Source organism: Lemur catta, chromosome 12, assembly GCF_020740605.2.
Source record: "Lemur catta isolate mLemCat1 chromosome 12, mLemCat1.pri, whole genome shotgun sequence".
Lineage (NCBI taxonomy): Eukaryota > Metazoa > Chordata > Mammalia > Primates > Lemuridae > Lemur > Lemur catta.
The window spans coordinates 87,160,881-87,173,978 of record NC_059139.1 but is presented as its reverse complement, the minus strand read 5'-3'; the positions used below and the strand labels follow the sequence as shown (position 1 = coordinate 87,173,978).

Sequence of the window (13,098 nt, the reverse complement as noted above, 5' to 3'; positions counted from 1 at the left end):
GGCCTCCTAACCATCACACCTGGAAAGTATACCTGATAGTGAAAACAGCAGAGTGGAAAGCAAAACTTCTGGAGAAAGATAGATTTCTGTCTTAAGGCTAAGATTAGGCATGTCTAAAGCTAGTCCTACCACTGGAATCTTCAGTTAAATGAGATCATGTACACCTCTATTGCTCCAGCCAGATGAAGTTTCTACTGACTACTGCAACTATACAATCATTCAGATTAGAACCCCGAACTTAAGTTGGATTTTTCTAGATAAGGCCTTTTATTACTTATGTGTCTCTCCAGATCTTTCTCCTCTTCTGAATCTGGTGCTTAATGGACACATTTTTCATGTGCTGAATGTGTCCTGCTTTGCCTTATCTTACCTGGAGCATCCTTCAGTTAGTAGAGCACCATTAATGCCATTTTGTCAAACCCCGTAATGCACAATGATAAACTGTGAGTTACTGTCACAAATATATACTCTACATTTGCAAAGATTTTTAAGCCCTTAACCTAAAATTGTATTAATAATGCTTACTTTGTGTAAACACAATAGTATGATTTCATTTTCAAAAAAGAATAAAATGATTCTGTTTATTCTCCTTAATTTATCAGAAGACATTAGTTTTAATTAATTACTCTATCAACCAGTTCAAAGAAGTTTAAAAAAGAATTTAACACATTAAATAAAGCTTATATCCTTCCTGGTATGTGCTCTTTACAACTAGGTTTGACCAAAGCAAAATTAAACATAAACAATATAACAAAAGCATATTCCTTTAATTCTGCCTCTCACTTATAATAGACTAAATGAATTGAATTTTTAAAATTCCTATCTTAAATTAGCGAGTGGCATTATTTTAACCATGATTAGAGGAAATGGGAAAGAGCAAGTTTAAAAAAACTACCTTTATTTTTTACTTCTTTTTCAGTTACATACTTTTAAACAGGGATGTGTTTCATTATTCAGACATTCAGGCAATGTTGACTTCATTAGTGTTGACAGAAAAGAAGCATAAAAATGCAAAACATTGTTGGCTTAACCTGAACATACCTGCATTACCTATTATTGACCAGTTTGTGTTGCCAAAAGACTTATTCCTTGGCTTTAAAATAGAGCACTTAAAAATATTGCTAAAAAGCAAATGTCTACACACTGGTCTTTGCAGCAAATAAGGGTACTTATACTTTTAAAATATTTTTAAGTCCATAATTGGATTAATATACACACCTTCTTATGTATAAGGAGTTCAGATCATATAAACACTGTACAATCCAAAAAACCCTACTGAGAATAAAACTAGACTTATGATAAGAAATACAGATATCGCATGTATTTACAAATATCATAGACACACAAATTTGGTCAAATACTGTAAAGAAAGAAGTGGTTTCACATTATAATGGCCAAAACATCCATCTACCTTGCTCAAAGCAAACAAAAATAAAAACTCAGTATGTAATTCCTGAACTTTAAGACATCATGACAGTATACAAATAGAATGGAAACTACTGACCAAATTATATAGCAAATGTTTCCTAAGCTGAGTGTAAGTCTTTAAAATCAAGAAAAGATCATTCACAGGATTGAAAGCAACAATGATAAACAATGTCCTGATTTGTGGTGTTCATATGGGTGCCTAATTCATCAAAAACAATGCATTAAACTTTTGGCTAATAAGAAAAATAAATTACAAAATACAATTAAATCCCTGTAAATCCAATCATAAAGTTTAAAAAATGTGGATTTATTTACGTTAACACACATTTTAAATGTTACCTTGAGATAATAAAAATAAATAAGCATGCCTGGAGGCACATACTTAAAAACAAAGAAAAGACAGCATGGAAGGAGTAAGTAACAATTTTAGAAATGAGAAGTGAACATGAGATTTGTTCAACCTAATTATCTTTGTGGCCAGTTTGTTTGTTTGTTTTAATCCCTCTTGAAAATTCTGGCTACTAGAATGTGACAAAAGTACATCTGTGTCTCGCTGGCTTAAAACAAAACATACTTGAAAAGTGGAATGGGCTTCCTTTTTTACAGAATTGTTTCTTTGTTCATATGCAGGCACTTCAAAAGACTATGAAGGCAAAGCACCTGACCCATCCTCTCCAAAATATTTTTCAATCATCAAAATTATGCTAAAGACTAGGAAAATTCCAGAGAAACAGCAAACTTGAATACAAGAGACTAATGCTCACATAGGGCAAGAGAGTAACCCAGTTTTTATTGCTGGGGTTCTTTTTTATCAAAGAGCAAAATAATTAATAAACAGACACCATTGCATGGCACATCCAAAGTTTTCTGTTTAAGGGAGAATGTAATCATTCAGCAGTAGGTTTCAGTGGGATCTCTTAGGCTTCAACCTTATACACTGCAACGAGTTTCACATTTATTTCTTCTCCTTAGTGTATTTCTTTAAAACTCCAACATATATCACTTCTTAAAGTATTCATTTCTTGCTGTCTAACATACATTATTATCTGGAAGCATAAAGTTACATTATACAAATAGTTTGCATTTTTAACAATAAGCACTTTTGCCAATTCTGCAACACGGTACTTCACATAGTGGTGCAACAAAAGCAGAGCTCGTATTTACCGCACTACTTACGATTCATTTTACCACTACCATCCGCCAAACCCATAGAGCTTTTTCCTCAGTACCTCTGGGCAGTGACTGTACCATGATTTCACAGAAAGAATGTTAATATGACTCATGAATAACAGTACCATCAGTAATACTGAAATCAATGCAGATGTCATAAAATATGAACTTCTCAAGGAATAATTCTTTTAAACATTTGGGCAATGCTGTTTTCTCTGTGGCATTAACCACTGGGGGAAAAAATTCCTGTTTGATTATGCTCTCACAGAAGTTACAAAAAACCAAATTAGGCATATAACTGGTTGACATTTAAGATACTGTACTGCTTTCTACAATAGGAGAAGAGCTTCTAAAAAATGTTCTATAGAACTATATTCATCAATACCACCTCACTGGTCCATTCCATTCATCGATGGGCAAAGTACTCATATTTTGACAAAACTTTAAAGCTTCCAAAAAAGTTAAATTAGGAAAAAAATATGAATGTAAGACAACCACAAAATGAAGTATGAAAGTATGACATTTTTGTTTCTAAGAGTGAGTCCTTGAAAATATATGTGGTCACTACAGAGATGATTTAATCACAAGACAGCAGATGAACGCGTAAGTAACTCCCTATGGTCTGTCTGTGTCCAGAGTCATTTGTGGCGCTGTATGGTTTTCCTTTTCCTTCGTTTGAAAAAACAGCAGCACCTGCAGATAAGGGAAACACTCTTTTTACTATAAAAGTACTAAACTGTTACAAAGTAAAGTTGAATCTATCACATTAACTTAAATGCTCATAAAAAGCAACATGCTGGTGCAAGATGAACAGTGAATACACCAATGAAGCATATATATTAGTGAAACTATGACAGAGCTATTACTATTATGTTTCATCAACATGCCTTTTAGGAATAGCAAGACATTGTATGCAACATAAAAAGGAGCCACTAAATTCAAAAGGCTTTGCACCAAGACTAATTGAGAAGCTAAAGAGTTCTGAATTCCAAGTGACCCACCATTTTTACTTAGGATGCTCGATAATTTCTGACAGTGGTGTGCTTTTATGATATTCATCCTATGCATTCTCTCCCTTTCTCACTGTTTATTTATGATTGTTGAGGCCATTATTAAAAAGGCAATACTGATCCTAACATTGGAAATTTTATTTTCACCAAGAATCAGTTTAGATTCCAAAAGTAAAAAAGAAAAATCAAATATACACTAGTCAACAAACATTCTCCATCATATTTACAAACTGGAAAAGAGAAAATACATTAAATAGAATGTCAAGACTGGCACTTTTTAATTCTTTAAGAGTTAAAGAAGAGTCAAGCTTATTGTAAGTTATTTTAGTTAAGGTAAAAATTATGCTTAATATTTAAAATAGCACAATCAAGGTGATTTAGTTTTATAATTCAAAACTATGTATTTAAAACAATTAAGTTCTGATTTTTATTCCTAGGTGAAAAAATCTAGACACAATCCCTGAGAAAACTAGTTTTTCTCACAATAAATTCTCCTAGTCATGAGAAGATGTAACACATCATGGCTGCTGTAGAACAAGGCTGGGGCTTGTATGAACTGAAAAATGAGAATCACTAATCAGTTCCTAACACCCCATAAAACAATACAAACATACACACACACCCCTTAAAAGCCTGGCATTCCTTCAAATAAATGTATGAAGGTACGGCTTCAAGCCAAAAGGTATAGTGTTTTTTTTTCCCCTCCACACTTGAAAGAAAGTCAATCTATCAGAACATACAAAATGACAGGCATTATATATAGTGAAGCGTCTTTTTTTAAAAAAACTTTCTAATTCCTAGGATTGAGTTTATTTTTGGCATAGGCAAGCACAGTTGGCTATCTCTTGGCTATCCCTAAATTTTCCATCATTGAAGTTCAGAGTGTGTGTGTGTGTGTGTGTGTGAATCTTATTTTGTAATGCAAGCCATATTTACATGCATGATTTCATCACCAAAAGCTGCCAATTCAAAGACTGTATGTAATATGATCTTATAAAGATGTTCCTACAATTCTTATCAACCCACATTCATAAAAGAATATTAACTCAACATTTGCAAGCTAAGCATAATAGGAACCATATTGCTTCAAGTTTCCTATCCAGCAAAAGATTATGGAAGATGAAATAACTGCTAGATATGTTTTATATATTTCTGTAAGATAAATTTAAACAGAAATCCATACTGTCCAGTTAAATTACACAATCTCTCTACCCACATTATCTTTAGTCAAAAATAATTTCATATCATTATTATGATTTATGCCATGATTATGAACTCACTATGCAGGCACTGAAAACCAAATTATACAACTGTATTGTTTAAGTGCATCAAATCGCACATAATGACTAGACCATGGACTATGAATAATTCAAAATTGTGTATCATCTGATAAAGATTCAACTAGAAATATGTACAATTACTTATTCTTATGGAGGTAAACTACTGGAAAGAACTAAAATGAATTACCCAGTCAAAGGCCTAGAGAAGAGCTGCCATGGTAAAATAAGACCCCAGGTGTAATAGATTTTTCCAGGATTTAGAAAAATAAGTCAAATTTATTTTTAACTGTCAGCTATCTAATACTTTCTCAAATCTCAGTTATATAAATTTTCCAAAATAGAAAAGCAAAACACATTACCTAAGCCAAATTACTCTATAAAATATAAAAACCATTACTCCAAAATGAATCTTTCAACTAAAGACTTAGAAAAGAGTCAGAAAATGTCTATAGGGTAGCAAGCAAAACATGAAAAAATAGGTATGTAGAAGAAACAGACAAATATTTAAAATATTTAGTTTAAGAATCTGGTAATATTTCAATAGAAATTCTTAACTGTTTAATATAAAGTTCTTTTAATAATGTTCTCTGTTCCTAAATACTTTGAAAAGACATTAGTCTTTTCAAATTCTAAAATACATTGCCGAAAATTTTCTACTAAAAAGGTGTTTTAAGTTATATAAGCCCTTTTGAATGGGGAATTTAATATAATACATGTTTTAATAAACAAGCCCAAGTCCCAGATTTTCCACACTTGTATTAGCAATTCATCTTGTCTAGTTTATTTTCCCAGGATTCCTTTCAGTTCTGAGAGTCAAATTCTTCCCATTTAAGTAACTGTTCCTTCAACAGCGTAAGTATTATTGAACATGGAAATCTATGCCAAGCATTTATTTGGGAGTACATAAGATTTTCAGATGAATTCTAATGGTATAGACCCTTTAAATTCAAACATCTTAATCTAAAAAAGACATCTAGTTTTCAGAAATAAATCCCACTAACATATTTGCAAAAGACCAGTTGGTATGCTATTCCAGTAACTACCACCAGAGGGTAGCATTGCTTTCTGTGATATGAATGTATCCAACTACAAAGACAACAGAGATGCTCTCAAAATATGGTATTACTTACAGAAGTCAAGAGGTAAATTGATATTTTAACCTTATGGTTTATTTATTAAGATAGACGTCATTATCAAAACATCTCATTTATAGTCTTAGTAATTAAGAAATTAGGTCTCACTTCAATTGTCTCCCATCTCTAGCACTTAATCTGAAACAGTGGCACTGCCATATAGCCACTCTATCACATTACTGTTTTATTTCACTCTAATTACTAACTACTACTTTGAAATTCTTTTATTTGTTTACTTATTATCTGCGTTCGCACTAGAACGTAAGCTTGTTATGAAGCTTGCTCACAGATAATATATCCCAACAAATTGGTACAAAGTTGGTACTCATTTAATATCTATTGAGTAAATGAATGATTTGTCTCATAAATGCAACTAACTCCTGGAGTAAGAACATAGTCAAAATGCTAAAGCATATTCTAAAGCTAGAGTTCTTATCCATGGGCCACAAACCCTAGTGAAACCTTGTAAAATAAATATTTTAGTGCCTATGTGAGGCTTTTCTGTAGAAAAATGGTTTACATCAGATTCTTAAAGGAGTCTGAACCCCAAGGTCAAGAAACATTACTCTCAAGATGTAACTGCTGGACCACCCCTCCTGTTTCTCCCTTTCCAGCAGAGCCTCAGTCCTGGATGCCCTGAGCTGAGCTCTGCAGGTGATGAGCGGACCCGTGCCTTCAATTCGTATGAGTGCCAGCAAAAGTATAAACAGAGACCATGTAATTTCACAGCTTGGTACAGTTGAAAGGAAAAAAGAAAACACCAGTTACTGACCATAACTACTGCAAATAATAGCAAGAATTTCAGGAATTAGCACATACAACAGTTCTCTCAATGCCAGCAAGTTATTTTTATCAATAAATTTGATTATCTGGTCTTAAAAAATTATCTACACCTATAAAATTCTGAATACATTTTCTCTTTGCTGCCCCATGGCTGTATTTTCTTACACATTAGTTCATATTCATTTGAGGTCTCTTCAGATCTAGACTATTGGCAACTATCCTGGGGAAACTTACTAAGCTTACCAGACATTTGAACCATGTTCTTGTTAAGGCTTCCCTTTTTTTTTTTTTTTTGGCTTTTTATTATTCCTTATGTGGTTCCAGTGAGCCAACATGCTCTCACAAGTCAGGATCATACTGTGACATGATCATTCAGTAACTCAGTAGCTAGCCTAAAGCTTTGAAGCTACACATCTAATCCGAAATCCTTTCAGAATAAATGTTAAGTCCAGCTTCTGATGAACTCTAAGCTGTTCAGGAAACAAGAAATCAATAGATCAAAGTCCTGAACTATGCAGAAAACACATATGGTAAGGGTCAAGGATTTGCCATTGACATTGTACCACCATTTCTACTTTATTCATTGCCTTTTTCTTCATCTAGAATTTGCCTTGTCTTCCCAGATTTATGTCATATACTTACTTCCTTTTCTCAAATTCACCCAGAAACTGAAGCCTATTTCCCTGTCGAAATATGAAGTTCTTATTTATCCTTTCTATAATGACTCACTGGCTCATCCTTTGGTTGAGACTTCTAGTACCTCTAGATCCTACCCACTTAGGACTCCAGAACCTAGCTTCTCATGACCTGGGTTCATAATGACATATAATCTTTAATTCTTTGACAAAGGATTTTTCCCCTTAAAATTTATACTTGAAATATAATTTCTTATCTCTGGATCTCTTGATCTAAAAAATGAGGAACTATTTAGTTGACCACCAAGATTTTAGATCAGAGAACAAAACTATCCATTCACATAACTACTCCAACTAAAAACTTGCAGACCCATCTTCATCTCTAATTTCTTTCTCTCCATCTATATGCAGTTAGTCCTTTAAGTCTGAAATGACTTCCAAAAATTTCCCATCTTCTCATGCTGGCTTAATTCAGAACTTTTCAACTTGTCTCCACCATTGCTAAGAGCCTTTTAACTGACTTCCCGGGATAAGTCTCTCCTCACTCCAATCTGCCATCCAAATTGCCCCATCATAAATAGGCTATGTCCTTTCCCTCTTAAATCTCATCAATGATTCTCACAGCTCTTCAAAATGTGGTTCCTAACCTATTTCCTCCTCTCAGTCTTATTCTGCATTAGGAGTCCTTCCCAAGCAGCCTAAACTACAGACAAAAGGGAAAGGGAAAGGCAAAGGCAAAGGCAAAGGCAAAGGCAAAGGCAAAGGGAAGAAAAAGAAAAGATCTACCTGTCATTCACCACATGGTCTTTCATACCTCCTTATCTTTGCACACATTCCTCCTTCCACCTATAATCTACCCTCTCCCCCCTCAAATTATACATTCTCTATCACCTCATATTATAATTTTTATGCCCCTCTCTTCTTCACCGAACTCTCTCTTGAGGAAACATACTATGTTTTTCCCATCTTTATAGTTCTAGAGACTATCAAAGTCCTGAACACTTAGTAGAAACTAAATGAATGATCCAAGACAGTCATCTTAAAACATTTTTTTAAATGACAGTTTAATCACTAGAAATTCCTGACCCAAAATAAAATCTCCATCTAGTTTCATAGGAAAACTTAAAATTTATATTTTTGAAGCATTTTCTGTAATCTGATGAACTCCAGGAAGTAACATAAGCCTCATAACTGCTGCCAAATTAATTTTTCTAAGGCTCAACTTGATCATATTGTTTCTTGGCTTGCTTTCTTATAGAGAAAGATAGTGTTCAAATTTCTTTACCTGCCTACGAAGGCCCTTTTAGATTGGTAACTTAGACTACCTAAGCTTCCATTAACGTATTCACATACTCTATACCTACATGGGTTATTCCTCTAACTGGTTCCATTTTTTCTTGCTCATCATTGGAGCTCAGCCTCTTCTCTCTGACTCCTCCTAACCTCTCTGACTCCTTCTACCCATCTTCCCTGCCAAATCATACTCATCTTTGGGAACTAGTGCAAATGTACCCTTACCCAGGAAGACTTCACTGATCTTCCCAGCTGGAGGTACACATTCCATTCTCTGAACTCCAATAACATTCCATCCTTCAACTACAGTGCTAATCCTGCAATACCTTGTATTAGACCAATGGTCCTCAAGCTTTATTCTCCTTAGAATCACCTTGGAAGCTTTTAAAAAATACTGATAACCAGATTCCACCATAGAGCAACTATTAAATCAGAAACTTTGAAAGTACAGCCTAAATATTAGTATATTTTTAAAACTCCTCCAGGTGACTGTGATGTGAAGTGAGGGTTGAGAATCACTGTACAAAAGTCATTGGTGTACCTTCCATCCTCCCTCATGGTATTAATATATAAGCCTTCATATATCTTCATTGTTACCATATTAGCAAACAAACAATCTGTTCAATAAATGCTGGAAGAGGAAAAGGGTGGGGGAGAAGGGGAGGGAGAGGGAGGAGGGAGAGAGAGAGGGAGAGAGGGACAGAGAGAGAAAAAGAAAGATGGTTTCATACTATTAATATTTAAAAAGTAAATAACGGTATTAAAGGAAACACTGTGATCTTAAATTCCCAAAAGGAATGATGAGGATGTTATCATTTGTATCACCTGTCTTAACATTCTCAACTACAGTAAACAAGTAAGGCACAATCTAATTACTAATGAAGAAGTCATTTTATATGGAGTAATAGAATATTTTCCATCATTTAAAAATCATATATTTACCCCAGTGAGGTACTATGCTGGGGAACTTGAAGATGCTAAAATGTCCACCATAGAATACATTCTACTTAATGGGATGGGGTGAGAGGAATCTCTGCCAATCATAGGTATGAAAGATGGAAAAGAAACAGATTCTGAAAGAGAAATTCTAAGCAGGTCCCTAACTACCTGTAAGATGGTAGCAGAGAGAAAAGAAGAGATTGCCCTAGGCAATCACTAACCTTTTTTCTGTGCCTATGTATTTGCCTATTCTCGACATATCATTTAAATGGAATCACAAAATATGTGGTCTTTTGTATCTGACTTCTTTCATTTAGCATAATGTCTTCAATTACATTTCTTTATATTGTCAAATATTCATTGTATGGGTATACCACATTATTTAGTAATAATTTACTGAGGCATAATGTTTTAGCTACTGAGGATCTGATGATGAAAAAGGCCTTGTTCTCAAGATATTCAAGAAGTTTCAAGAAGTGGGAGATACATAAAGAGAATAATATAGCAAAGGCAGACTTAAGGAACCAATGGAATACAGGGTTCAGAATGGAAAATGGGGCTGGAAAGATAGGCAGGGGCCTATCATACCATATGAAAGGTATGAAGAGCTTGGTGCCATGCCAAGAATCTGGACAGGCTATTCCAAGCAATGTAGAATGTTTCCTTCAGGAACAGCCTTCCCACCATTTTTTCCTTCTCATCTTCCAATGCCTACAGATACAGACCCAAACCCATACACACACATTCACACTCATCCCAACTAAATAAATTACTATGCCTTTCTTCAAAAGCCATCCCCATACAGCAGTCTCTGATCATCAAGGTCAGGAAGTAATCTTTTTCTTTACAAACTCTAACCAATTTTTATACCTTTTTCATAATATTAATCATATCCTGACATTTGGTAATGCAACAGCAATCTTCCCTGCTACTTTATAATCTACTGAAGAGCAAGGACACTGTCAGGTATTTCTGAAATCTCAACAGTGTAATTGAATGAATACACAGATAGATATAATAGATTCAATTGAAAACAGGTCTCTAGGAGGGTGTGAACACAGAAAAGCCAGTTTTGATGAAGACTGTGGTAGGTATGGAAGAAAAAACACGGGACACTGGATGGAAGAAGCACAAGCCCAGGAAGAACAGAGATGAGAGAGGTCACTGGCAGCTCGAAGAGGAGAAATAAATAGGGGTGATAATAGCTACTGAATACCTCCCATGTGCCAGACGAAATACCAGAGCTTTATCACATTTAATTTTCTCAACAACCTATGAGGTAGATATTATTAGCCTCGTTTTACAGAAAAACAAACAAGCTCTCTTGAAGGTTAACAAATAAGTGGCAGAAATAGGATTTTACAATCTATCTTTAACTGCAAAGGACATGTGCATTCTAATCTGCCACACTACCACTCTACTTTCATAACTGTGCTTACTACTGTACCTAAAATTCACAAACAAATATAAGCTGTTGTTTTTATCTTTTGTTTAAAAACACACAAGTATATAGTTAACAATATCCTGAAATACACTAAACTTAGTCATGCTGTCAATAAATTCTATAGTCAAAACTAATTAAAATGCATATTTGATCACTGCTCTTTAAAAAGAACTATCTGCAAAAGTTTCCTCATTTTGCAGCCAGCAAATGAGCATTGATTTAAAAATTATGTAAGTTTCCTTTTGGATATGAATAAAATGCTTCAAAATTTACTAGTCTGAGCAACTTCCTTTATTCACACCAAGGCTGACTCAAACTTTGTCTTGAAACTGGGAGAAGCATTGTAAACATACTACAACTAAAGGCAAATGTCAGAATTAATTTAATATAATATTTCTACTAATAAGAATATTATTCTTCATAATAACTATAATTATCAGGAACTATTTAGATGAGGATTTTTTAAATTACTCTCTCAGTATATCATAAAATTTTTCAAGATTATATTCAAAGCAATGATAATTGGTTAGTAAATGTAATACTGTTTTAGTGACACTATTCAGGGAGGAGAATATCTGCTATATGTATTTAACATTTACAAACAGGAAAAAAGAAAGCTTAATTCAAAAACCTATCTTTCTCTTTAAAATAGCAAATAACAACTATGTTACAAAATGAATGCACAAGCACAAGCAGGGTTGGCAATTAAAAAGTGGCCCCAAATCTATGTCACCTGAACCAAAAAAGTTGCAGCAGGCAAAAGAGCTCCTCAAATAATTTTTTTTCCTTTTCAGGGCTATATTAATTATATCAAATACTTTTGAATCACTTCCACGAATTATGATTTCTATGTTAAGAGGTTTGTTTTCAAAAAACACAAAATGGTGCTAAATCTTAGAAATCACAGTCAACGGAGCTATTTCTGCCTGCCTACACTTGAGAACTCACCACATGTTCAACACTTTCTGGCAGCTATACACACACACAAAAAAAAAATACAAGGGAAAAAAGAGAGAGAGAGAAATCATCAGAAACAGCCCAAATTGAAATTATCACGTTGTTATTCATGCTTATATTTTTCCAGTGTTATTATAATGTATATTTTTAAAAACTAATTCAACAATTACAGCATGCAGCATTTTATAAAATTAATAATTATTCTTATGATTACAGAAAAATGTTTATCAATAGTACACAATAACTTTCATGCATCAACACTGCTAAAAATCAAAAGCTAAAAATATGCTTTTAATTCTACATAAGAATTTGAACACAGATCTTAAATAACTATCTATTATTAAAGTATTCACTGGAATAGCACAATTTTAAACTTTGTAATTAAAATAATTAAGCATACAACTTGTTTTTCATGTACCTATTCCCTGAAAAAAAATTTCTGAAATAATTGTATGACTATAAATCTCAAACATGCATAGTTTAAGAACAAAAAATTACTAAAACAAGCAAAACAAATACATACTTGGTTTCATCCATCACTTCTACTTCGGTAGGGGCTGTGATGGGCGCATTTGAACGTCCTGCAGTAGGGTCATCTGTATTTAACTCTCCATTTGTAGAACTTACAACCTGCAAAAAAAAAAAAAAAAATTTATATATATATATATATACACACAAATATACATACACACTAAGTAAGAGGTTATACAATGGTGAACATAGCTAAGGTTAAAGAATTTAAATTAGAAAGTTAATATGAGGAATACAAAACAATTAGTAGGTAGTTGTTCATAATTGAATATAGTAATAGCTTTAACATTTTATTAAACATCAAGTGTCATCTAATATGTGCTTTTTAACTCATTTCCTTTACATCTTGAAATTTGTCTTGTCTCTTTGCCTCTAGTTTTTAAGGCTAACACCTACACTTATGTCTCAATCAGTTTCCTCTTGTGTACCCCTTGTCCTTTGGCACCTTGCTACATCATAAATTACTTTCCTTGAAAACTTCAATATCACTCCTTC

At 33.5% G+C, this 13,098-nt stretch overlaps 1 protein-coding gene across 9 annotated transcripts in view; it reads right to left on the bottom strand.

The window, feature by feature from the left end:
• Nucleotides 1-594: 594 nt before the first annotated feature.
• CSNK1G3 (casein kinase 1 gamma 3) overlaps nucleotides 595-13,098 on the bottom strand; it is a 99,041-nt gene continuing 86,537 nt past the window's right edge. For 5 of the 9 annotated variants that reach the window (XM_045566282.1, XM_045566288.1, XM_045566284.1 and 2 more), the window contains 3 exons: nucleotides 12,596-12,702; nucleotides 12,064-12,087; nucleotides 595-3,291 (listed from right to left, as the gene is read on the bottom strand). In XM_045566282.1, coding sequence (XP_045422238.1) covers nucleotides 3,237-3,291; nucleotides 12,064-12,087; nucleotides 12,596-12,702 — 186 coding nt within the window. In that variant the 3' untranslated portion in view covers nucleotides 595-3,236. The remainder of the gene's footprint in view (nucleotides 3,292-12,063; nucleotides 12,088-12,595; nucleotides 12,703-13,098) is intronic. The other 4 variants (XM_045566285.1, XM_045566290.1, XM_045566287.1 and 1 more) reach the window with 1 other exon arrangement.